Below are 26,100 nucleotides of genomic sequence, written 5' to 3'. Positions count from 1 at the left end.
GGGGACACATGGCCCCAATAAACTTAAAAGTTCAACAACCCCAACCTAGAACTGAAAACCCCAAACCCATGCTGGGTTGGGTCTGGTTGAGGCCAAGCCTAACCCAACCCGCATGACTCAAAACCTCAGCCCTAACCCAACCCAAGCCTCGGGCTAAGGAGGGTAAACCTCACCCAACCTCCCTTTAAACCTCCCGAAAATTTTACGCTCATTTTACATCTGAAAGTGCAAGGTACTCATGGGCATTCTACCGAGTTTCGGAGGGAAAATATTTTCTAGGGCACCCAGTCTCAAAGTGTGAGGTACCCAACCAAAATACGTCAGAAAAAGTAGCAGGAAAACAGCATTTTTAGGGACTGCTTTCCAGCAAAGAATTTCAAGTTCTACTCTTTTGTCTTTTCCCTTCCTGGATTGTATTGCACAGAGAAATAAATATAAAAATTAAAGAAGCCCAGGTTGCATTGGAGAGATTTATTTATTTTTTGAATGGGCATTGGAGAGATTTTAACATAAGAAAGAACATGGGTACTTGAGAAGGGGGTGAGGATGGAAAAACAAGTAATTTTTAATCCAGTCCCCCTCAAAACCCTTCATTAGTAGGAGAAGAGAGTTCTCTTTCTAACCAATCTAGCATGTTATACTGGTGATGATATACAATACATTGCTTTCCTTCTTCTTCTTCTTCTTCATTTCTCAAATTTACAACAGCTTATGATCTACCCCTGTAGAAACCTCAATGGAAACAAAACAAAAACAATCTTATGTTACAAAAAAAGAATTGAATTATGGGTTAGGTCTGTCCAAGGTTAGAATAGAATATACAATCCGAGCGTTGCACCGGCCCGGCAGGATCTGCTTTTCGTCTCAAAAAAAACACCTGCTGAAGAAAGGTGACAAACAATTCAAATCAACAAACAAACTAAAAGTAATTTCATTCCTGAACAAACAATTCAGATCAACTAAACAAACTAAAAGTATGAACAATTGAAATAAGCTAAACAAACTAAAGATTAGAATAAATAATCCGAGATTATGATGGAAAGTTTACCGTCGCATGATCCCTGAAAAAGGAGCTTTGGAAAGCTGTATGAAGTGGCCGTGGTTAGTATTAGTGGTGTGTCGAGTCCCCGTGTGTTTGCTTTGCTCTGACCACCCGTATGGGAGAAATTGGATCCATGGCGTAAGGAAAATTGATTCAGGTTACAAATGATGAATTGGAATGTTTATTTGATATTTTTCCTTGTTGGGTTAGAGGGTTTTGCCATCTCCTTTTCAGCCTCTTTCTGGGCTTTCTTTCTCTCGAGCTCGGCTTGCCTGCAATTCTCCTCGTGCGCTTGACGGAACATTCGCACAAAATTCAAGAGAGTTGCAACAACTGCAATGTTATGTAAAAATCAGTGAGGGATTTCTGTTAGGAGGCTCTACAAGGGTGCAATGAATAGCGGTTGATAATTTCATGTTGTGGGGATTTGAAATGCATTCTCAATACAATCTATTTCTGGAAGTTGATAGTTTATTTCTCCTGAAAAAAAGACCCAAGCAAGATTTTTCCTTCTCATTTTTTACCTTTTTCCGTAAAAATAAATGGTATATGTCTATTTTAACAAAAGGTTGTAAACCATCCTCTTGGAAATTTCAGTCTGTTCAAAGTATAGAATAGTAAATTTCTTAACAAAAATAAACAAACACTAGGGCATGCTTGGCAAATATGAAGATTTATTACATGCAATATTTGTGGGCCCAACTGGATGAGAGGGACGGAGAAGGAAGGAGACTAGGAGAGGGAGAGGGAGAGGGAGAGAGTGTAAGAAATACCAACAAAATATTCCATGGAATATTTTTTCAAGGTAGCCAAACATGGCCTAGTGTGAACTTTAAATCAAACAAGTAGCAGCTTATTCCATGCATAAATAGAAGCAGTTCAATATCTATGAAATACCTTGTTCAAATGGAAAACGGGCAGGGTCTTCCCCGAAATAAAGGGCAAGTTGATCTGCGTTTCTACCCTGTCCAGCACTCCAATACGATAAAGAGAGCCATCAGATGGACTGGGACCATAAACATTTTAGTTTTAGGATTAAAATGAAAAGAGAAACAAGATGATTTAATTTCAGTCATGAAAGTCGGCGGGGTATACCACTCCAGAATACAGTGATGTTAAGGATTTAACTTCAGCCCCAGCAGTGATAATGAAATCCTTCAGTGTCTAAACAACAAAGACATCTAGTTAGGATGGTAGATCAAACAATCAACAAATGCACACTAAAATTTGGAAAAATTTCTAACTAGCGAATATACTCAAGATATGAAACAACAATGTTTGAATCATTTACTCATGAGGAAGCATTAGATTGGTTTTCAGTTTAGAGGAAAAGAAGTACAAGTGGAGTCTCAGGTTGCAGATGGCATATATCAGGAAGCCCATCTTTAAAAAAAGACCAATAGCTAAGAAATAAGAAGACAGTGGTGTTTATAGATACAAGGTTGGACCAGAAAAGCTATATCAAAAGCATTTATATACCTTGCCATTCAAAAAAAGCATTATATACCTCTTGTATGCAACATTTATTCAAGTACGGGATCTTGCCCACACAAGAAATGAATGTACGTTGTACATAAGTAATTTGGATGTCCTTTTGCCCCCCTTTGGATTGCAAGAATTTCCTGGAAAAGTTTGGAAAGGAAGTTTTTTCTAAAATTTCCTACTTTTTACACACAAAAATAAGGATTGACTTCAATCAACCCTATTAAATTTTAACTTAAGAGGAACCTTCAATTTATGATGATACCCTCTAAATTAACCTTAATCATATCATTTCCATCTAAATCATGAAAAGAAAAAAATTTCCCAAGAAAATAACTTCTGGCAGAAATATTTTTCTTGCAATCCAAACATGGGCTAGATCCCATCCAGACAACATGACACATGACACTGTTCTACAAAGCTTCTATCATCTATTATTCATTTATTCTAAATATGCATTTCTTGTCCAACTTAAGTTGCCAGCTAGCGCAGCGAAGGAAAGAAGAAGATAGCAAGTTAAAACCCCGGAATCAATATACTTTCATGCAACTCGGTATCTGGTTTTTACAAAACCATCACCTGAGAAGAGAAGGAAACAAATTTATTGTTCATAAAATCTCCTATATAAAAAATCTCCATATCTCAGCCACTTCTCCCTTATAAAGGTATAGATTCCCACAAATCAAAACCCCTAAAAAGAATAGGAAAGAATTCTAAGTATTAAATAAAGAATAGGAAAGAATCCTAACTGTTAAGAAAGCACTACTTCTAAACTTCAAATAAAAACAGAATTTGTAAAACACTAAGAAAAGAAATCTTTCAGATATGAAGGCTTCCGTATAACTCTCTTTGGCTGAACATATGGGATAAGATCGTCATCTTTAACAAAAGATGCGGCTGCATCACTAGGATTTCTCTAAACTGAAAGGTCAAGGGATATGAATTTTAGGTGAAACCTTAACTGCACCTAAACAAAGACAGTTGTTTCATCTTGATCAAATTCAGATGTTCAAACTTAAGCACTCATTCATCTCGATCAAATGCAGATATTCAAACTTAGGCATACAAGCATAAAATCAAATCTTTTCCAAGATTTCATGGCTTTGGTAATGATAAGAATCAATACCATAGCTATCAGAGTTAAATAGGTATTCTTAGGAATCAATATCTCATTTGGTTAAATCTAGGACAGCACTGCATTACATACACATTAAGAATCCGATGTAGATACCATCATGACTAATCCATGTGCTCTATACCAATGGTTACCATGTTCACTTAATATGGAAATGGACCTAGAATCGTGTTTTTTTTTTGTACAAATTTAGGATTCGTTGGATTTCGAAATCTTGACTTTGGTGGTTCTCTTCTAATAGAACTTGTTATGCCATTTGTTTTGCATGTTTGATGTTGTTCCTATATTTAATAATTAGCCTTCCATGCTTGAGCTCGTTTCTCTTTTGGAAGGTGCGTTGCGTGGCAACCATGAGGCAGTAGGTTCAATCCCAGCTTATTCACACAAAAAAAAGGGCCCACCTTCCTAATTTTGGGCAAGTTCAAATACTTACTGAGTGATTGCCAGGCTGAGCCAATTAAAGGAAAGATAAATGGTTCTATGGTGTAGATCAAGAATGTTAAAGTGTAGATCGAGGGTTCTATGGTGTAGATTTAGGACACGAATATTGAGATCTAGGATTCTATGGGGTAAATCTATGGTACAAAACTTAGATATGGGGTTTCAAAGGGGGTTGGGGCTCAAGAATTGAGGGGAATGGGAATTAGGGTTCATGAATTGAAGGGGATGGGATTTAGGGCTCATGAAGTTGTGAAATGGGAGATTGATGTTTTTGAATAGAACGGTATAATCATCAATAGCAGAGGCAACAAAGAGAACTAAAAAATTAGATCTTAGTCCTCGTCTTACAACCCACAATTGACATGGGGTGGGGATCACAAATTTAGGGGAACGGGTATTAAGGTTCATGAATTGAAGGGGATGGGTTTTAGGGTTCATGAAGTTGAGGAATGGGAGATTGATGTTTCTGAATAGAACGGTATAATCATCAATCATCAATAGTGGAGGTGGCAAAGTGATGCAGAACCGGTGTGCTAAAATCGGCTATCGGAATATCCATGACAGACACAACATTGTCGTTATGCTCCTGTCCTGATGTGAAAGAGATATCCTGAGTGCACTGCTCAAGCTCTCCATGCTCTAGTAATACCCTAGGAAGCACGGGTACTCTCCCGGGGCTCCCGCACCCTACCCGACACGTATGGGGTGCGGGTACGTCCGGGTACGCCCCGGGTACGTCTTGGGTACGTACCCCTTTAAAAAGAAAAAAAAAACTAATTTTGGTTGTTGGGTGCGTGTCGGGTGCGCACTCACGCGTACCCGACACATCCTGCTTCTTCCTACTGCTTCTCTTTCCTCTCCTGTACTTCTCTCTCCTTTCCTGTACTCGGTATTTACATGTAAACCATTTAAGTAAATGTCCATTTACATGTAAATAACGGAATAACCCCCCCCCCCCCATTTGGATTTATTAAAAATAGTTTCAAGACCCAAATCTAAAAGGAAAAAAAGTCAACTCTCCTGTTCTAGTACAAAATTCAAAGAAAAAGGGTCAGGTCAAAATTTTAACTTTCTTAACTTCCAAACGGTGGGGTATTTTTCAAAATTTTAAAATTCATAAAATCTATCGTGTCCAAACATTATTAAATCCCAAAAGTCCGGCAAAAAAAATCTCATAATTTGGTCTCTAAAAATTATTTATCTTGTCAGGCACTGGTCAACACATTGGCGACAGACTTTTTTTTCTAATGAATGATGTATTGATGCCTCATGTTATGAAATATGGAACTTAATCACTTATGAAATGAAGAGTAATATTAGAATTTTCCATTTTGATGATGTTATTGTTATTTGATTGCTCTGCAATTATTATTTTTAATTTTTATAAATATATAATAAAATATTTAAATATATTATTATATTCGGCGTAACCGAACGTACCCGCACCCGGTTTTTTTGGCAAATCACGTACCCACATACCCGTGTCGTGTCGTACCTGTACCCGTGCTTCATAGGTAATACCTCATCAATCATTCGACTCTCTGGCTCTTTTGCTCTGGTACCAAATTTGATGTAGGACCGGGAAGGGAAATAGAAGAAAGAGGAGAAAAGAGAAGAAGAAGAAGAGAAGAGAATGAGAAGAATAAAAGAAGAATAGGGGAAAAGAGAAGAGAAAGAATAGGGGAGAAAGAGGGGAACGAGGAAGAAGAAGAAATCTAGAGGAGAAATTCTCAATCAATTCAATTAATCATCAAAACTTAAAATCTCTACCACATAAGGCCTATTTATAAGCAATGGAAATAAAATTCCATGAAAATAAATAAAAGCCCTAGAAATTAAATAACATGGAAAATAAAATCCTAGAAACTAAATAACATGGAAATATATCCTAATGGGCAAATATGCCTCTTATTTGGCCTACAATCTGCATCAACTTCTTTCTTGACTTTATTGTTCTAGACATGCGCGAAAACAAATGTCACTAGGTGTCTTAGTTATCAATTCCGTTCTGTTCCGGCAGGAATGGACAGGAATTTCGGTTCCGGCTTAGAATTCGGAACGGTTTGGGCATATTTTCCGTTCCAGCGAAATTCCGGCCCCTTCCGGTCATTTCGGTCCATTCCGACAGAATGCCCTGTTTCGCCCAGAATCGACTGAAAATGCACAAATTTTTTGAAAAAAATTCGACAATGCCATTATAGCCGTTGAGATTGCTTTTTGACCCTTTTACCCTCATTTTATGACCGTTTATGACCATTTTATGGCTGTTGGAATGCACCGGAATGACAGAAATCCCACCGAAATTTCGAGAAAGGGATTTGTGTGACCGAAAAGTTTCAACCGGAATGCACCGGAATGACCAAAATCTCACCCGAATTCCGTTTCGGTGGCCAAAACAGAATGGCCACCGGAACAGAATTTACAACTAAGCTAGGTGTTCAATGTGATTAAGCCATTATCGATGGTTATGGTTTTGTTGCTTATGTGATGGTTTCCAAGTATGTATTCGTGCTTATTCTAGCATTTCTCAAAGTTGCATCTTAAATTGCATCATTTTCCCATGTTTTTTAAAAGATTAAAAAATTTCAACATTTGCATACGTTTACATATGTTTCCATGATTTTACAAGATTTCCACCGAAACCGAAATGTTTTATTTTCAAAAAAAAAGAAAAGAAACCGAAATGTTTCCGTTTCCGTGACGACCGAAACTGAAATTTAAAACCTTGTCTCTACCCACTATATACATACACGTGCATTAAAAATCATAAAGTGGTTCACCAGACCTACTAAAATGAAAGTAGATACAGCAATGTGCTGATTGCATAATTCAATGAAATCATGCCAACCATCTGAGTTTCTTTACTAAATGGAAGTGTACAATTATGGGGGTAAATGAACTAAAAGAACTGACAATACCTTGCGGAAAACTTCTGATACAGGGCCATCATTTTCAGATGCAGCCTTCTCCTGCTCAACTTTCTCTAACCCTTTGATTATGGCTTGCATTTCTTCTGCTATAGACTTCAACTGTATCTGCATTACAATAAAATTCCATGATAAGACAATAAGCTAATTACAATTGTTGAGCTTAACAGCTAGGGTAGCTAAAAGGAAAAGAACCTTTGAGGCAGCTTCCAAGCTAATAAGGTCCTTGTAAAAATCTAGAAGTTGTGGCGACTTAGAGGCAAGGACCTGAGGCTCATAAAAATCCTATATTTAGATAAAACAATATAAATAATGCACCCACATGTTAGGTTCTGAGGAAATAAAAACATGTCGAGACATAAACAAGGAACCTGTAAATGAAAGAATAATTAGATTCCATTGCAGGATTGCCTGTTCAAGTGAGGCAAAACAAGGCTGCCTAATTTCGTATAAGCAAATCAAGCAAGCATTTGTTTTCTTAGAAAGTACAATCCACAACATTTCTCAAACAAAAACTCATGACCTATTAATCAATTTGGTATTTTAGTTTTACGCCTATAATAGTATTGAGAACTACCCAGAAAAACTCTTTTTTAGCAGTAACAACGGAACTTTTTTCAACTACAAAGAATATAAAGGTGCACGGAAGCGGCAAAGGAGGATTTGTCCTAGTGGCTATACAAGTAAATCCATACTTATATCAAATGCATCAAGATTATAAATAAAAGTCAGTATTCTTAACTAAAAAATCTAAGTGCACAATTTTGAGACTCAACCAACCAATATGCTCCTATGTTCTTTCTTATTTATTATTAAAAACAAACTAAGAAAAAACTAATGTGATTAAAGGGATAAGATAGGAAATTGTATAAATTGTTAAGAGTTAAAGGTGCAAGTCTGCACATTTCATTTGTGGTAGTTTAGTAATTACCTACTTGCAAATACAAGTTTCTGGGTTCAATCCCATCTTACCTAACCACCAACAAAAAGGGAAGGAAAGAAAGAAAACATGTGTGATATTACTAACTATCATTTTCTTTCTAAATATAAGTTATTTTAATATTGTTATCTTCTTCATGCAATTACTCTTCAATTTTATACATCATGGCTACTTCTGCAATATTATTGACATGAAAAATCCCAGTTGAGGGAATCACAAAATCCATTTGGGGATTGTTACAATATAACATTGCATCACAATTATTATCTATTGTATAGTGTATACCAATCAAACATAATCATGTTCAAGGAGCACCTATTCTGTGAGAAAATCTTGACAAATCATTCTTATATATATATATATATATATATATATATATATAGACACACACACACACACATGTGTGTGTGAGTATTCAGTGTTTATTGGAACAGGATTCAGTTTTAGCTTCTTCTAATCAAATCAGCAATAGTAGCAGAAGCTGCCTTCAAGATAAGAAATCTAATATCAGCACAAGAACAGTAAAAGTTTCAATTGGATAAGCAGTAAAAGGAGATGAACAATTCGCACCTTACAAAGATAATGCATGAGTGTCATCTTACTATTAGAAGCACGTGTATCAGCCAGTTTTAGAAGGCTGTCCAACTTGAATCCTATGGCAGAACCTGTACAAATTGAATTCTAGTTAATAAGACCTGACAAGAAAGAACAAAACAAGATAATTCACTTACCATCGATACATGAAAGTTGCAAGACATAAAGAATTGTCAATTACTACAGCCACTTTTACATTTCATCTTTGGGGGCATCAAAGGTGTCATATAGGCAGCAGTGACATGAATTATATAGGAATTCGAAACTAATTGATCCAGTAAAATCTATCCATAAAGATTGCTGAAAATAGAAAAGGCAGCCAACAAGGGTAAAAGCAAAGGCATATGCAACCCAAGGCAAGACAACTACAGTACACAATAGGGAAAAAGACAGTCAAGAAGGGCAAAAGAAAAGGCACCCAAAAGGGGTAAAAGCAAACACATACGCAACTCAAGTGTCATGGGCCTTGACTTTTTCCACCAGACAAATACGTGTGGCACCCTAACATACTTTTATGATAAGGCCAGCCTTCTTCAGTGCCTTGCACTGAAAGCCCTACACGCCTCTTGTCATTTCACATATGCTCATGATCTCCAAGCCAATCGAGCCCACCCGAGCTACATAGCTTGCTCTTGTAGTGAACCATTTTAAGCCCACTTCTCATGATCAGCCTGCATCACACTATCCAAAACACAAGGCTTACTAGCCCTGCACAAGGCCAGCCAAGTGTGATGCCTGTTCGTGTCACACACAAACCGCCGAGTCTCATGACCCATCTGTTTCCGGCATAGGCCAATACCATTAAACCGATCTGCAAGACCGAAGCTCCGTTAAGGAACCAGGCAATATGACTTGATCACGTCCCTATCTGCCAAACCCGAAGGTTCGGTCATCTAAGGCACAAGAATGCACCATGGACTATTCCGCAAGACTTTCGTCTCGCGAAGGTGGCCAAAGCCACTACGGCACAAACTCATGGAAGGCCTGATAATTGGCCTACCCACAAGATGAATCATGACACTGAGGCATTCACATAGCATAGCCTCAAGCACCCGTCTGAACGTGCATTGTAAGCGGGAACCCAACACAACTTGCACCGTCTTTGGCCCACTTCTTCAACCAAAGAAACTGGATCATCCCTCTAGATAACCTACAGCCTGAACCCAAAGCTCACTTAGGGCACCTATGAGCTGTTTGATTCTCCGTTGTGCCTCACAGGCACATGACAGGTCCTCATATGACTCTTCAACCACCACCAAGGTTCCACCATATATGCAGTTGGGCCTAGGGGGTTGAAGCATGTCACAAGAAGCCAACCTCTAAGGTGTAGAGGCAACCCCATAACTTGGAGTACTTCTCATGATCAGCCTGCATCATGAGTATCCAAAACACAAGGCCTAATAGCCTTGTAAAAGGCCAGTCAAGTGTCAGGCATGTTCGTGCCACACACAAATCCACCAAGTCTCACTATCTGTCCATTCAAGGAATAGGCCTATGCCATGAACCAATCCAAAGCCCTGCTAAGGAACGAGGCAATATGAGTTGACTATTCCAAGACACAAGCACGCATCATGGACTATTCCGCAAGACTTTCGTCTCACGAGGGTGACTGAAGCCACCACGACACAAACTCATGGATTTCCTGATGATTGGCCGACCCACAAAACATATTGCGGTGCTGAGGTGTCCACATAGTATAGCCTCAAGCATTGGTCCGAACACGGAATGCAAGTGGGAACCCAACCCAACCCAACTTACATTGTCTTTGGCCCCCTTCCTCGACCAAAGAAACTAGAGCATCCCTCTATATAACCCACAGTCCGCACCCAAGGCTCCCTAAGGGGGCACCTATGAGCTATCTGATTCTTTGTTGTCTCTCACATGCACACGCCGGGCCCTTGCTTCAGCCACCACCAGGGTTCCAGCCCATAGCCAGTTGGGCCAAGGGGGGTTTGAAGCATGTCACAGGAAGCCAAAATATATGAGGGACCCAAGAAGTGTTTTGTTCCTTGTTATCTCAGGCTCTTAGCGATACAAAGTTATAAGGCTATAAAAAATAATATAATAAACAAACCCAAAAATAAATAAAAAAAGGTTCATTTTTTCTTGGGTACGATATATAGGCAATTAATAGGTGATGCACTGTATTAACGTTTGATGTGCCATTCCATCAATATGGTAAAGCATGTTGAATAGGAGGTTTTACCAAAATAATAAAAAAGGCTCATTTTTTCTTGGGTACGATATATAGGCAATTGGCAATTAATGGGTGATACTCTGTACTGTCCTTTGCTGTGTCATCCCTCGGTATGGTTTGTGTTGAATAGGAGGTTTTTGCTTGTGTCCAGTTGTCCATATCAACTTGGATTTAGTAGAAGCAATTTCTGTCTTTTGTGTATGAGCTACTAAACACAACAAAACTGATCAGTTTCTGGAATAAATTAGGAAGAGACATAAGGTTCTTTCCCTGGTATGCAGATGATATTTGTTTAGTACTGTCATGCAACCTGTTAAAATTCATTTCGGGTGCTCTAACTTATGATACTGTTGCTGACTGCTTGATTTACTCACTATGATGCTCACAATCTCTTGACATGATCTTACATTCCATTCAACCATTTCAACTCCATCTTTTTACAAACTAATGTTGGAATTATGATCACTCGTTCCAAGATCAATGCAATAAAATGAATAAGGTCACTCGCTTGATACCCAGCACTATGAAGATGAAGATATATTGAATTCTTAGCATATCTAATAAAAAAAAATTTTGAAAGATAAACATATCTAATAAATGCTAATGCCAAACTCAACAGCCACTGATAACCTTATTGTCAAACTTTGTTTTTTGAATGGCTTATTGCCAAACTTTTTCTTTCTCTATTTCTGTATTTTATTTCTTTGATCAGAAACTGCTATTTGATAGGGGATTAAGATACAGAATCTAGGTATTCCTATGTTGAAGGAAAAACAGGAGCCTCCTGTAAAGTGAGATTCCAGGTCTGTCATTCCTTAAACCTTGCAATATCCACAGAATAATAAAGTCACATAACGAATATAGATACTTTCCATTAAAACAGAGGAAGATGGAAGCCAAAGCATTCCAGGTGTCCCAACATAACAAGTGAAAACTTAAGAATAGTTTATCAGTTGCTTACCCCTCGCGGTTCCCTGGTTTAACGTATTCCCAAGAAAAAGAATTTTCTTCATAATTTCCTTCAGCTTGATAGAGTTTCGAATCTGTTAATTACAAAGATTAGACTGATGGATATAACAAAATAAAAATTAAATGCGAATTTATGAAGAAAACTCCCAAAAATACCTCTTCAGATGCAGAATTTATGATATTTAAACTCTTTCTAAAATCTGAAATCTGCAAAAATCAAATAATAAAGAACCAATGTGAGATGCTAACTTATGAAATGTTATTCTAAGAACTTTCTAAATTCATAAGAGTTATATAGATATCGTCCAACCTGGGAGCTAAATTGAATCTTGAAAGAAAATACTCTTAATTTAGATTCAACACGAGGAACCTTCATCAACTCCAGAAAGAACTGCAATGCCAGAATTATTTTACCAAAATGATTTATGAATTGATTTATTCATAACTATAAGGAAAACAAAGAGGCATTTTTGCAAAAGGTAATATAACAGGTGCCTAAAAAACAAAATCCATATAGAACTTAATATAAGGGACTGGGCTACAATTTTGATAAAACCAGGCATATAAAGGGAAAAATTTTCTTCGGTCCCACCATAATACCCAGACGATTATCCTGGAACTTTTTTAATCAGAACCACTCAAGCCCAAAGAAGAATCTAGTCAAAACCAGACATGTAAAAAAAGTCATCACTTTTGACCAATTCAATAATTTGGATGAGCCATAGCCTAACAAGTTCTTCTAATGTGCCTACATTGCCTTTATTCGTCAAACTTCATAGACATATGCTCATGAATCTTACAAGTCACATAATCAGCCCATGCTCCCGATTTTGAGGTCAAGCAAGCCAGTTTAAGCCCTACATTTTCAAATACTTATAGATTTTATTGATAGAGATCAACTTAAAGTCTACAACTACAGCCGCAAGAAGGAAAAAATAGTCCTTTCCATGACACCCAAGGTTAAAAAAATCAACCCCAAGGTTTGGTTTCTTGTTTCAATGAAGTGATGAACCCTGTATGGGAGTTGGAAAGTTAAATAGGGAGTGAATTATAATGTTTTTGTTGAAGTATAAATGATTATATAACACCACCTCTAACAGCTTAAGCTTTTGAAGTAATTGGTTGTTTCATATGGTATCAGAGCTATTGCCTCACGGCAGATCCTGGGTTCAAAACCCAACAACCCGATATTAAAAATCCACGTGTATGGCCAACCCAAAAGAGGGGCCACACATGCCACATGTACGGCCAACCCAAAAAAAGAGGGGCCACACGTGAGGGGGGTGATGAAGTATAAATAATTAAATAACACCAACTCTAACAGCTTAAGCTTTTGGGGTAATTGGTTGTTTCACAGTTTTAAATTACAAGGGGTAGTTGTGTGATGTTTTGTTAAATTCACTTTAGTTGAGTGAATTAGAACAAAAAAGGCACCATGTGATTTTTGGGTGTTTGTGAGCTATCCCATGAGGGGACTCTTTAGAATCTAGTGTTTTGTGCTTTGAGGGCCTACTTGTATTAGTTTAAGTGAGTGAAACACTATAGTCATCCTTTTGTGAATCTATCAACGTAGGCCTTAGGTCCATCATTTTGTACATCTTGTATTTATGAATGAAAAAACATGTTTGTGCAAACTTGGAAGAGCCTCTCCTCTCCAATCAATCTTGAAGTGATTTCAGAATCTCCTATTGGTGTAAAGACATCATATCTAGTAGTGAGATGCCCTAGAGTTCAATTCCTTCTCTTCTTTCAATCTCTTGAGGTAATATCTACATCTTTGCTCTTTCTTCTAATTGTTCGAATTTGAAGAACTCTTCCATTTCTTGTGATTTCAATTTCTAAAGCTCCTGTGGATTATTGGATTTTTGATATAATCATCTTGAGTGTTATATTGAATGAATCTGATATTAAATCCAACGGTATGATTAAGTTAATCTCAACCATCAAACTTTGTGATTGACTTGATTTCAAGATCCACAGTCAAATTGGAGTAACATTACGGTGGATTATCGTGGCTAACCTATATCTAAGATTTAAGAGTTATATCTGGTTCTGTTTTTGAAAGTTTGTTCAAACGCTAGATCGGCTAGATTAGAGTGACTTTTACATAGCCGAAAGTTAGAGGATCTCTCGCTTCTAGTTATGCATCGTTTGACTTTTACATAGCCGAAAGTTAGAGGATCTCTCGCTTCTAGTTATGCATCGTTTGTCCCATGAGAAATGGGAATTTTTTTATCCAAGAATTCATTTATACCTAATTTTAGGGATATCATTCATGCATTTCAAAGACCAAATAAAATAATCTAGTCATGAAGGTAGACTATACAAACCTGTTCACATTTTCCCAGCTTTTCTATGTCACCATTGTAGCCCTAAAGAAACAGATTAAACACAAGACAAAAACAAATAAGAAAAGAGCACATTTGCTCAAAGATTTGAAGCACAGCAGAGAGAGAGAGAGAGAGAGAGAGAGAGAGAGAGAGAGAGAGAGCGAGCAAAATGGAAAGGAATGTCAAGAGTTAGGTGAGTCAACCTTGAGAAGCTCCATCTCCTCTTTTGTAGGACAAAACTTTATGAGATTTTCCACCTGGTCAACATCTAAAATTGAATCATCCAACGCAAGTGCTGCACCCTATTGAGAACATCTAAATTGTCAGCCAACAATGTCAACCTCAATAAAAAAGTTAAAATAGATGAATTAGTATGCCAAAATGGTAATTTGTAGTATTAAATATGAAAAAAATATACTTGCATGGACTAGAAAAAAAGGGGGAGAAAAATATACTGTCTGGAATCAAAAGAAGAAATGCATAAACTTCCCATCAGTGCTAACTTACCATCATATCAGAAAGTGGCATCTTTACTTTTGTGAGCATAATTTCAACATTATTTGCCCTTCTTAGTTCAATCTGCAAAGATTGATATGAATGAATATCCATTAGTGAAAGATGAGTTAATATAAGAAAAAGGTTAGAATGTTGCAAGTCAAATCAATTGTACCTAGAACCAAAGGTAAATATAATATGACAAATTCTATATCCTTTGATGACCTTTTGCGTAAAAATTAACAAGCATAAGATATCATCGCAACAAGGAATCAGGTCCATCAATATTTCTACAGTTGCCAGCATGCCAAAAATAAAATCCGGAGTTTTTCTAATGGTTAACAGAAGACACTCCATATAAGAATTTCGAACCAACTGACAAAGGACCATTTAAATGAGCAAATGAAAACTGGAAAAATAAGAAATAATAAAATTCCCAGATCCTTTTTTCTGACAATGCATTCATTTATCAATATGTACTTTTTGGTTAAAAGAAAATACCACAAATTAAACATCCTAAAGTAGAAGCAACGTCTACATTCTGGTTAAAAGGAAAAAATCACAAACAATAAAAAAGCTTGCGTTTTCCCACTGCTTAAAAACTTCTCCATTCAATCATTGGATCACCCGAGTGAATAAAACTCACTGTGTCAATCATTGACTTGTCCGAGCCAACTTGGCTTTATGTACAGAAAGTTCTTGTCTGAGTAATAGCTTTTAAACGCTGGTTATCCATAAAAGGAAGTGGATGCATCAACCAAACATTCCATATTTTGACTTTTGAAGCCCTATAAATCAAATGTAACCCAGCAAAAGCATAAGTTGAAACAGATGCTACGTCACACTATAAAGTATCAAGGTTTGACTAATCCTCAAGCGCCGCCCCCCCCCCCCCCCCCCCCCCCAATAATCAATTTATAAGTTGAAACAGATGCTACATCACACTATAAAGTATCAAGGCCTGACTAATCCTCAAGCCCCCTCCCTCTCTAATATTTGATATAAATCGAATCAGGTGTGCTGCAAGTTTCCTCAATAAGCATTGTGTTATGCTTTGTGTTGCACTTGTTGTGAAAACATCAATCTAGAGTTTGATGTAAAAACAAATGACGTAAAATCAAACAAACTCGCAGATTGAGAACACAAGAATTAAATGGTTCGTCACGTTCTGACTACATCAAAAGGCGGAGGCGATCTAAGATTTTCCACTATGTCCAAAGTACATCATACTGATCCATCACACAGATCGAGAATAATAGAGATTTATATGGTTTGTCACATTCTCTGACTACATCCACGAGCGAAGGCGATCAAAGAGATTCCACCATGTACAAAGGTACATCAAGTGATCTACACTAGACCTTATATAATATCCCAACACCAATCCCATTACAAAAGTATTACCAACCACAGAAACTACACGATTTTCATAGTACAAAAATACCCCTATTCCGTGGGGCAGCTGGCATTACGTACATGTGACCTTTGGGTCCATATTGTAATTGAGCGAGGCCATAGGAAAATAAATGGGATAGTATTCAAGACATAAATATAACAGCGCTTTTTGTAGGTTTTTCATATTTTGCTCTTGTACTTAGCATCTCAGTAGGGATCCTACTATAGGGACAGCTAGTATCTATACTTCACTCAGCAAATGTAAATCACTTAACTCAGCAAATAAATAGGTTATTGAAGCATAGAGATGAATAAAATACTTTTGATGCATACCATTCAAAAAAAAAAAAAAAAAAAACTTTTGATGCATCCAACTAATTGTGAGTACATTGGTTCATTGTTATTGGGTGCAGTCAAGCAGATGAATAATTTGGTACATGTTATTTTAAATCCACCTGATACATACTGTCTGGATTCAATGAAGATGAATCACAAGGAATGCATCTAATTACAGCAAGAAATGCTTAAAAGAAAGTAGCAACATTGCATCTGACAATAAGTTACATAGTAAGAGAAGTGAAATTTCCAGTGATACTGTATTCATTTGAATCAGTTACCAGGTGGACTTTATCAGCTTTTGATCCAACAGACTTGCGACGCCCTCCAGATTTACCTTCTGAGCTATCATTCAACTTTGGAACTATGGCAGAGAAGAGACTTTCAAGTTCTGACACGTCGAATTCTGAAGCACTAACATGCAAACAATGAGGAACATCAAGAACAAATATGAGAATCATATTGTAGAAGGTAAGAGCAAATAATAGAAACCCAAAAATGGCATCATTGATAGCAACTCAGAAGCCATAAAACATGAGTCGTCGCAATTGTCCTTGGTCAGATTGACTGAGATTTCTGACTATTAACCATATGCCAGAATGCACTAAAAGCAATACTAACACAGAGAATGCCACATAACATGGAGCTTGGGGCTTCTGGGAAAGAATGTTCATGCTAGGGAATGATATCATTAACCATAAAAGTATATTCTTAAACTATAGGTATGATACCTGGGAGGTTCATCGAATTTTTGTAATTCTGCCCATAAGCTTCCTTGTACAGCTCTCGTTACCTTCACCCAATGTAGTGGCTTTAATGATGATCTCCGAGGTGCTGAACCAGACAAGCCTTGGTAACCTGAACCTGCCGGGCGTGGAAGCCCGCGTCCTCTTCCACCAATCAAAGAATTTGAAGATAACCCTCTCATTGCATCTGTTCCTTTAGCACCAATGGGAGGAGGCGGAGGTACTGCACCTGGAGCCCTAGGTGGGGCTGGTGGAACAGGCATACGTCCTCCAGGAGGTGGTGGAGGAGGTGGAGCTCCACCCATAGGAGGTGGTGGAGGAGGTGGAGCTCCACGCAAAGGAGGTGGCGGTGGAGGTGGAGCTCGACCCATAGGAGGTGGCGGTGGAGGTGGAGCTCCACGCAAAGGAGGTGGAGGAGGAGCTCCACGCAAAGGAGGTGGCGGTGGAGGAGGAGCTCCATACATAGGTCGTGGTGGTGGTGGTGGTGGTGGTGGTGGAGCTCCACGCAAAGGATGTGGCGGTGGAGGTGGAACTCCATACATATGTGGAGGAGGAGGAGCTCCAAGCATAGGAGGTGGCGGTGGAGGAGGAGCTCCACGCATGGGAGGAGGAGGTGGAGGTGGAACTCCGCGCATGGGAGGAGGAGGGGGTGGCGGAGGTGCCGCTGGGATGAGGCTTCCCAAAGAAGCCCCTGCCTTCAATGGAGGTGGAACTCCGCGCATAGGAGGAGGAGGGGGTGGCGGAGGTGCCGCTGGGATGAGGCTTCCCAAAGAAGCCCCTGCCTTCAATGGAGGTGGAGGTGGAGGTGGTGGGGGAGGACCTTGAGGTGTTCCTCCCATGCGGGGGAGAGGTGGAGGGGGTGGAGGAGGGGCAGTTGATCCAACTGTATTTCGAACGATAGGTGGAGGGGGAGGGGGGGACTGAAGTATTGACCCTATCCTCGTAGGAGGAGGAGGAGGAGGAGGGGACTGAAGTATTGATCCTATCCTCATCGGAGGAGGAGGGGACTGAATTATTGATCCTATCCTCATAGGAGGGGGAGGGGGAGGGGGAGGAGGTTGAAGGAACGGATGTGGTATGCTACTCAATGGGACATAAGACAATATAATGCCCGAGTCTGATTGAAGGGAAGGAGGACGTGGTGGCGGAGGCAGAGGTGGAGACGGAGAAGGGGGAGGGGAGGATACTACTTGTGGTGGCAGCAATGATGGTGAAGGACGAGGGAGCACTGCTTGGGAGGGAGAAAGTGGTGGTGTTGGTATGAGAGGAAAGCCAGGATCTGCATCAACAGGCGATGCTTCTGGAGTCTCACCTTCATCACTATTTTGTGAAAGTGCAGCAATGGCTAAAGCTGCTGGGGCACTATTATATCTTGTTGGAGGGTGACTTGATACATGCATAGAATTAACATAAGAGCCTTTGTTTGGAGGTATCCACCGAGATACAGTCTTTGGTTTTGTCGGTTTCGTTGCCTGGGTGCCTTGAGGCTCTTGATGTTTAACCTTTTGTTTGGTTAAAACTGAATCTGAGGCTGGCTTTACATTTGAAGTTGGTTGTTTCTTTGGTACGGGGGGCAATAATTTCTCAGGTTTCTGTCTATGAACATCAGGCCCCACTTTTTGATGCGGAAACTTGGACTCTATCCTCTTCTGAGTAACAATGTTGCCTGTACAATGTTTAATCTCACTGGCTTCGAACGTCAATTGCATGCCATCAGTTGCAGTTGCAGCTTCTAGTTTGTGGTTAAATTCATCTTTAGTTGTTTTTTCAACTTTGTGGAGATTCATGCCATCAGTTACAGTCGCGGTTTCTAGTTTGTGATTCGCTGCATCGTTAGTTGTGCTTTCAACTGTGTCGGGATGCATGCCATCAGTTGCAGCCACGGCTTCTAGTTTGTGATTCACTTCATCTTTAGTTGTTTTCTCAAGTGTGTCGAGATGCACGCCATCAGTTGCAGCCACGGCTTCTAGTTTGTGATTCGCTTCGTCTTTAGTTGTTTTCTCAACTGTGTTGGGATGCATGCCATCGGTTGAGGCCACAACTTCTAGTTTGTGATTCACTTCTTCTTTAGTTGTTTTCTCAACTGCATCGGGATGCACGCCATCAGTCGAAGCCACGGCTTCTAGTTTGTGATTCACTTCATCTTCAGTTGTTTTCTCAACTGTGTCGGAATGCATGCCATCAGTTGCAGGCACGGCTTCTAGTTTGTGATTCATTTCATCTGTAGTTGTGCTTTCAACTGTTTCGAGATCGGAATCCACCTTTATGTCCTGCCAATCTGTGTTGCTAAATATCTCATCCACCTCAAAAAATTCCTCTGTTAGAGCACCTTCCATTGTGTCACCATCATCAGCTACCACTTCTGTGGTGATATTAGACCCAATAGCATCAGAGTTGGAAAAAAGTACCTGATTCAGAGACGAATATATGCATTCAACTCACATCATTTCAAGAAAGACACTCCCATGGAAGATAAACTATCACCTACCTCTGCTTTGAAGTCCTTTGGGAAGTGGTCTTTAGCATTCCACAAAGAATCGACTTCATCACGATTGAGTATCAAAATATTTGACCGAACAAAAGCTGTGTTGAACATGACCCTGAACATCATCTCCTCACGTTTCAAATCTTCATCCACATGAATGCACTCAAGGACCACATCCCCTTGAACACGGCAATGTATATCAATTTTCACTAGTTGACAATCCGCCTGCAGTTACAGTTTAATTGGACAGTTTGTAAGATCAGTGCATATCACCTTTCAAGTTTCACTCATTGGAATTTTTAGCATTACCTGTTTGTAGAGTCGGACATGTTTCTTTGTCTTTGGTGTCGAAAATAGAACCTTGGAACTCCTGTTGGTAACCAATAAAGGGTCCTGACCATAAACACGAACTATTGGCCTGCAACCCCCCTCCCCATCATACGTGGGAAGAACTCTAAGAATGAGAGAATCCAAAGTCAAAGGGGCATCTGAGCCACCAATTCTTTTGTTGATATATTGGAGATATCTCAACTGAGAAGGCTGTGGATTCAAAGGAGACAGGAGGTGGAGAAGTTCCCTAGGAGCTTGTTTATACACCATTTCTAGAGTCTTCTGTTCCAAAGTGTACTGTTTCCTGTATAAGAGAAGACCGGCAAGCATAAAAGCCAGAACAGGCCACCCACCTCTCTCACAGTGCATTAGCAATACATTGTGTTGGCCTTCCAATGATAACCAGCTCTCACTTGACCTCAAGAAGTGGTGGATCATCTCCAGAGGGAGCAAAGGACACCCCTCATATTGCCGAGGGTAGTCCATAACAGTCATGTCATACTGTGACAATATATCTGTAATTTGGCTCCTCCTTTCTCCCTCTCTAAAGTTAAATACCATGAAAGAAGCATCAGGGAAATGGTCTTGCAACTGTGCAACTATGCTCGCCAGGTAAACCTTAAATTCATCTTCCTCTAAAACATCCGTGGAGAAGCAACAGTCGAATACTGCAAAGTGGATAGCACAAACAAGCAAAGGTTTGCAATCAGAACAGCAAAGATTTCTAATACCATCGTGTGAACCTCAAAACAAAAGGTCCTGTAAAGCTTTAAGGAGAAGATGACATCATGAAATATCGCGGCTCATTCCAGCAAAAATATAAAAAAAATTAAAAAAAAAAGGGGAAAAGAATACACCCTCTCAGATTATAAAAAATATTGTCAAATAATGCTGGCAGTTTTTTTGCTACAAAGGTGACTAATAAGAATCACAGTTCTTCAATGAAAGTTTATATGAAACTAAACCAGCTAAAGAAGCAAATAATGGGACAGGAAAGACAAATGCCTGACTCCTAAACTCTATAGGTGGCAATTACTCATGAATTAAAGGGAAAAATGAATACAGCCAAAATAGACATGCCTTAATTGTCTGTTTCTGTTCATGGTGGGAAACAATGAAAATTTAGATAAAGGTTTGGAAATGTAGTGGTTAATCTTCTATCAGGGTTGGAACCAGATTTTCTCCTATGATTAAGACACCCTGACAGTGTTACCAGATGCCTCGATTTCTAAAAAGGATAAGAACACCCCTGAAGTTTAAAAACGAAAAAAAAATCTCCAGATTCCTCACGCATATAAGATTCCAAAAATTGAGTTCAACAACTTTTGCACAGAAAACATAAAAATCTAAAATTTTCAAAAGAAACTGATAGAAACCTTCAACTTTTTTTTTGGAATGATAATAAACCTTCAATTCATCACGACTTTTCAATTCTCTCCAGAAATTAACTCAATTTCATAATATTTCTGCTCACCTCTAACCAATAATAAAAATCTTCAGAAACTATAAGAACAAAACATCAAAAACCCTGCAAGAAAAAGAAGACGATCGTACCTACATTTTGATTATCTTATGAAAGATTAAAGGGCATTCAATTCGCTTATCATTTCTCTAAAATTCACTCAAGAACTGAGAGAGAAAAAAATCTTCAATTTTACAACCTTTCAACTTCTCCTCACTGCTAACATAAAAACTTTCAAAAATTTTGCATGCAAAACAGCAAAATTAATAAAAATGCAGTTACATTTCACAAATCATGAAAAACCAAACAGAATCCAGCAAATTCCTCAAGCATATAAAATTCCAAGAAATTAAAAAAGAACAAAAAAGAAAGGAAAGATAACAGTATAATCTCACTGGAATGGCTATTCTTAGAAACAACACCGAAATCCACTCTACCAACAGCGCACACAAAATCAAAATGAGAGCAAAAACCTAAAAACAGAAAAGTCACAACAACAAAAATTCAATTTTTCTGCCAGGATTCGATCAAGAACCGAATATGATCCATGCAAATTCAAAAAATTTCAAAAAGAATTGCAATTTCCGCCAGCATTCCATCAAGAACCGACCATAATCCATGCAAATTCACAAAATTTCACAAAAAAATTCATTTTTTCTGTCAGCATTCCATCAAGAACCGAACATGATCCATGCAAATTCACAAAATTTTCACAAAGAATTGCAATTTCCGCCAGCATTTCATCAAGAACCGAACATAAACCACGCAAAATCACAAAATTTCCAGATCTAAAGATCAAAACACAATAAAAAAAAAAGAAGAAAAATGAGTACCGTAGACTCTCTCGGAGATCTCCAAAAGCCGATCGGGAGGCTTCCGATGAAACAACCGTCTGAACAGCGCCATCTGGTGGCGCTGCCGGTCCTCCGATCGGATCCAAACCGAAAATCCAACGACCGAGATCAAATCATCGAAAATTCAATGAACTCAAAGGAGAAGAACAGATCGCTAAAAAAAGGATCAGATCAAGACGAATTAGACTAGAAAGATCTTATTAAGTACAAATTGAGAAGGTTTTGGTGAGGAAAAGAGAGAGAAGAATGCTTAGGGTTTGGTTGAATTGCAGGAATTCGAAAAGAGAGATGGAAAAACATAATTCAATGAACTAAAAGGAGAAGAACAGATCGCTAAAAAAAGGATTCGGATCAAGAGGAATTGGAGTAGAAAGATCTAAGAAAGTAGAAATTGAGAAGGTTTTAATGGTTAGGGTTTGGTGGAAATGGAGGAATTTGAGAAGAGAGATGGAAAAATCATCTCTTTCTCTTGGAGACGAAGTGGACTGAAAAAGAGAAGGGTTTAGACAAGAGATTACACGTGGCCAGAAATGGGAAAGAGGGTTTCTTTTTACTGAGGAATGCGTACGTGGAGAGAGAAGCAGAGTTTTTGTAGGGAGAGAAAAAGGCTGAGTTTTTGTCAGAGAGAGAGAGGGGCACGCTGTTCTTTCTCTGTTTGGGCGTTTGATTAGGGTGATGATAAATTCGCACCCACTGTAGTATAATTCGCGTCGCTTGTAAGGTGCGTAAGGGGGTGAATTATCTAATAGGGGGTGCGGATTTATCATTAACCTTTACATTAAAAGCGTGAGGTTCGAACCCTCGTGTATCGCGTCTCGATCCTGATTCCAACAGTGTTTTTGCCGGTTGTTCGAATGCGGAGGAATCGTTAGGAAGTTTTTTCAAGCTGGGGTTGAGACTATCGTGCGCCGGTAACGTAATTGCCATGTTCCCTTCAGTTTCGTTTTTTAAAGGGCGATGATAAATTAGCACCCCTGTTAGGATAATTCGCACCCCCGTTAAAGGAGGATATGTGGCTGACTCTAACACTTTTGGACGTTACTAGGGTGCGAATTATCCTACAGGGGAGTGCATTTGTTATTAGTCTTTTTAAATTTTTAAATGGGCAAGTTGGGGTTTGGCGGAGTCGGCTTCGAGTTTTGAGAATTTGAGATTTTATACAGTACGTGCAGGCCAAGAATAAAGTGGGACCCACATTGTTTGGGTGATCCAAACCATTCATTTGTTGGGTCCATAAAATCTTTTTTCTCCGTAGGATGATCTTAACCCTCGGATCCGATTTGGTTTTTTTATACCGTAGTGTCCATTTTAAACCTCCACAAATCGGAGGGTTAGGATCATCCAACGGAGAAGATTATCTACGTAAGGGCCCAACAAATGAATGGTTTGGATCACTTAAATAATGTGTGCCCCAATGTGGTTTTTGCTGCACGTGCATGCACGGCCTTGCACAATATAATTTCAATGAGAATTTTTATATGGACCAAGCCCGTGTAGTCCAGTATCTTTTTAGAAGTGCTGTATAGCCACACCATTGGATGATCCAAACCATCCATTTGATGGGCCGCAACGTATATAAGTTGTGCCCAAAATATCATTTCCACAGGATGATCCTAGCCCTCCGATGTATAAAGAAACTGCATATTATGGAAATCATTATAGATCGGAGGGCTGGGATCATCCTATGGAGTTGTTTTTATGCTACACAAGGATGTACCCAGCGTATGTTAGCAAAAAAAGTGTAGGCTAGATCTAGTATGCACCGGTGGCGTAATAGCCGTATTGTTGGACCCAGTGTTTGGTTGAAGCCTTCTTGTGAAGGACGCCCTTCAGGCTTCAGCGTGATGACGCAAAGTTCGCGACCAGCGCATCTTAGCTATTACCAGCCTCTCTGTCCCTAACTTTAGTGGGGAATCCTGACCCTCCAATTTGTGGAGATTTTTGTATTGTCTAAACCAAGTTTTTACTTTATAAAATATTTAATTTTGTCCAAAAAAATAAAGGGAAAATCATAGCATTTTGATATTTTTGCCGTAAAATGAGCCGTAAAACAAATTTAACACCCATTTTTGCACTTAAAAATGGGTGTAAAATTGGAGTTGTCCCAAGTAAAAAAAAGGGGCGAATATATTACTTCCTTTTTACTAAATACTTTTATCCGCTCTCGGTTTAGTTTGCAAAATAGGGCTGAACACCATGTAATCTAACTTCCACGGCTTATTTAGCGTGAGTTTACTTTAGCAATGACATGTTTAGACCGAAGAGGAACGGGATAAATATTAGGTATATATTATTTCTCTTTTCCAACCCTTAACAAAAAAAAAATTAAAATAATTGAATTTTAATTTTGTGAATTATGCGACATATCGTATTTTATTTTTATTTTTACATTGGTCCGGGTATTTGTAATCGCATAATTACAATACAAAAGTCGTATCCTAATTAGGGGTGCAACTCGGGTCACCGTTTGGATACAAGGATTTTATAATCCAAGATTGTAAAGTCCTAGATTTTATGAGCTAAAACAAAGATTTTATTAACTAAAACCTGGATTGTAAAATCCAGGTGTTGGCTTATAAAATCCTGAAATAAAAAATCCAAGGAATTCGGGTTGAACATTTTCCATAAAATCGGGTGCAACTTCCGTCGGGTTTTGGTTGATTCCAATTCCTTTTTTGACTAGTGAAGAAAATTGTAAAATTCCACCTTCATATTGGTAATCCAAGGATTTTATAATCCAAGATTGTAAAATTCCAGCTTCATATCTTTCCTAGGAAAGGGATGCAACCAAACGAAATTGGATAACAAATTAAAGTAATTTTCAAATAAACACCTAATTAAACTCCTTAATTGTTGACTAGTGAAGAAAATGAAAATCTTCACAAATTGAAGGGCTATATATTGACATGAATTATACACAATAGGGTTAGGAACAATGAATTGGTGATTCATACTTCATACTCGCACATTGGCCTATCTTTTAGAAAAATATAGGCAAGGTCACGAATGAGTAGAGAGTGAGAAGTGGCTAAAACCATGGTTTTAAATTTCGACCGAATTTTGAAATTTCGGATTTCGGTAGGAACCGACACCAAAATGTTCCGAAACCGAAATAGGCAAAATCTACCAAATTTTGGTCGAAATGTCGGCAAGATTATTGATAAAATAATATTTTTTTTATTCCTTCACCAAATTTCAACTAATATTACCGAAATTTTTGGTAATTTCGGCTAAAATTTCGGTTTCGACGAGGACCGAAATTTCGCCCGAAACCGAAATTTAAAACTTTGGCTAAAACAAAAGGAAAAATTAATCATACTTTGAGTGGAGTTTTTTGTTCCCATGTTTCTGAGGCTTTTCTCACAATCTACTCATTTGTGTCCTCTCAAATCTCTTCCACCCCCTCTCAGCACCAGGTAAACAAATTTTAACATGAAAAAGAATTATCGGCTGCCAAACATGATAAAAAACAAAAAGAGCACATTTAGGAGTGGGCCTAATGAGTGTCATCGAAGGAGGGTAATAAATCTTTTTTTTACCATTCTTCAAAAAGAAATAAGATTTTATAAACAATTGGACATTAACCAATTTTTAAGTAGGATTTAGTATCTAAGTAGAATCATAATTAGGTATTAGTCATTTTTTAACAGATATAAGACAAACTGATGTGGGTGGCATTACCTAATTCTAAGGGGGAAGATGACAAATCTCAATTTTCTAATCTATATTTTACTTTCACGTGCATGCACGTGACTTTACCATCATACAACTAATTCACCTCGTGATCAAATCTATGAGGTCTTATATGATGTGCCACATGAAGTCCACTATTTTATTAAAGGAGAGTACAGTAGGGACCACTTTTTAGGATGATCCAAACCATTCATCTAATGGCCGTAAGACATCTCCATAGGATGATCCTAACCCTCCGATTTGATAA

At 38.5% G+C, this 26,100-nt stretch overlaps 1 protein-coding gene across 6 annotated transcripts; it reads right to left on the bottom strand.

Annotated features, from left to right (window-relative positions):
- Positions 1-529: 529 nt before the first annotated feature.
- LOC143857354 (actin binding protein) lies at positions 530-22,801 on the bottom strand. 6 transcript variants are annotated; one of them, XM_077367796.1, is made up of 19 exons: positions 22,140-22,795; positions 19,824-20,512; positions 19,518-19,739; positions 17,736-19,437; positions 17,015-17,648; positions 16,565-16,697; positions 14,565-14,636; positions 14,261-14,359; positions 14,058-14,099; positions 12,038-12,118; positions 11,884-11,934; positions 11,720-11,801; positions 8,538-8,632; positions 7,223-7,294; positions 7,019-7,135; positions 2,138-2,206; positions 1,940-2,006; positions 1,049-1,375; positions 530-880 (listed from the first exon to the last, which is right to left on the bottom strand). In XM_077367796.1, the coding sequence occupies exons 1-18, from the start codon at positions 22,210-22,212 to the stop codon at positions 1,224-1,226; spliced, it is 4,452 nt and encodes a 1,483-aa protein (XP_077223911.1). In that variant the 5' UTR covers positions 22,213-22,795; the 3' UTR covers positions 530-880; positions 1,049-1,223. The 6 variants fall into 6 exon arrangements, with proteins under 6 accessions (XP_077223911.1, XP_077223904.1, XP_077223907.1 ...); XM_077367789.1 differs by having other exon boundaries at positions 17,015-19,437; XM_077367792.1 differs by having other exon boundaries at positions 530-877; positions 17,015-19,437.
- Positions 22,802-26,100: the final 3,299 nt, after the last annotated feature.

The sequence above is a fragment of the Tasmannia lanceolata genome, unplaced genomic scaffold (assembly GCF_043159265.1).
Source record: "Tasmannia lanceolata isolate RefF3 unplaced genomic scaffold, GAP_Taslan_0.1 ptg000003l, whole genome shotgun sequence".
NCBI classification, from domain to species: Eukaryota; Viridiplantae; Streptophyta; class Magnoliopsida; order Canellales; family Winteraceae; genus Tasmannia; species Tasmannia lanceolata.
Note: the sequence above shows the minus strand (reverse complement) of the source record. Positions and strands in the feature narration are given on the sequence as shown.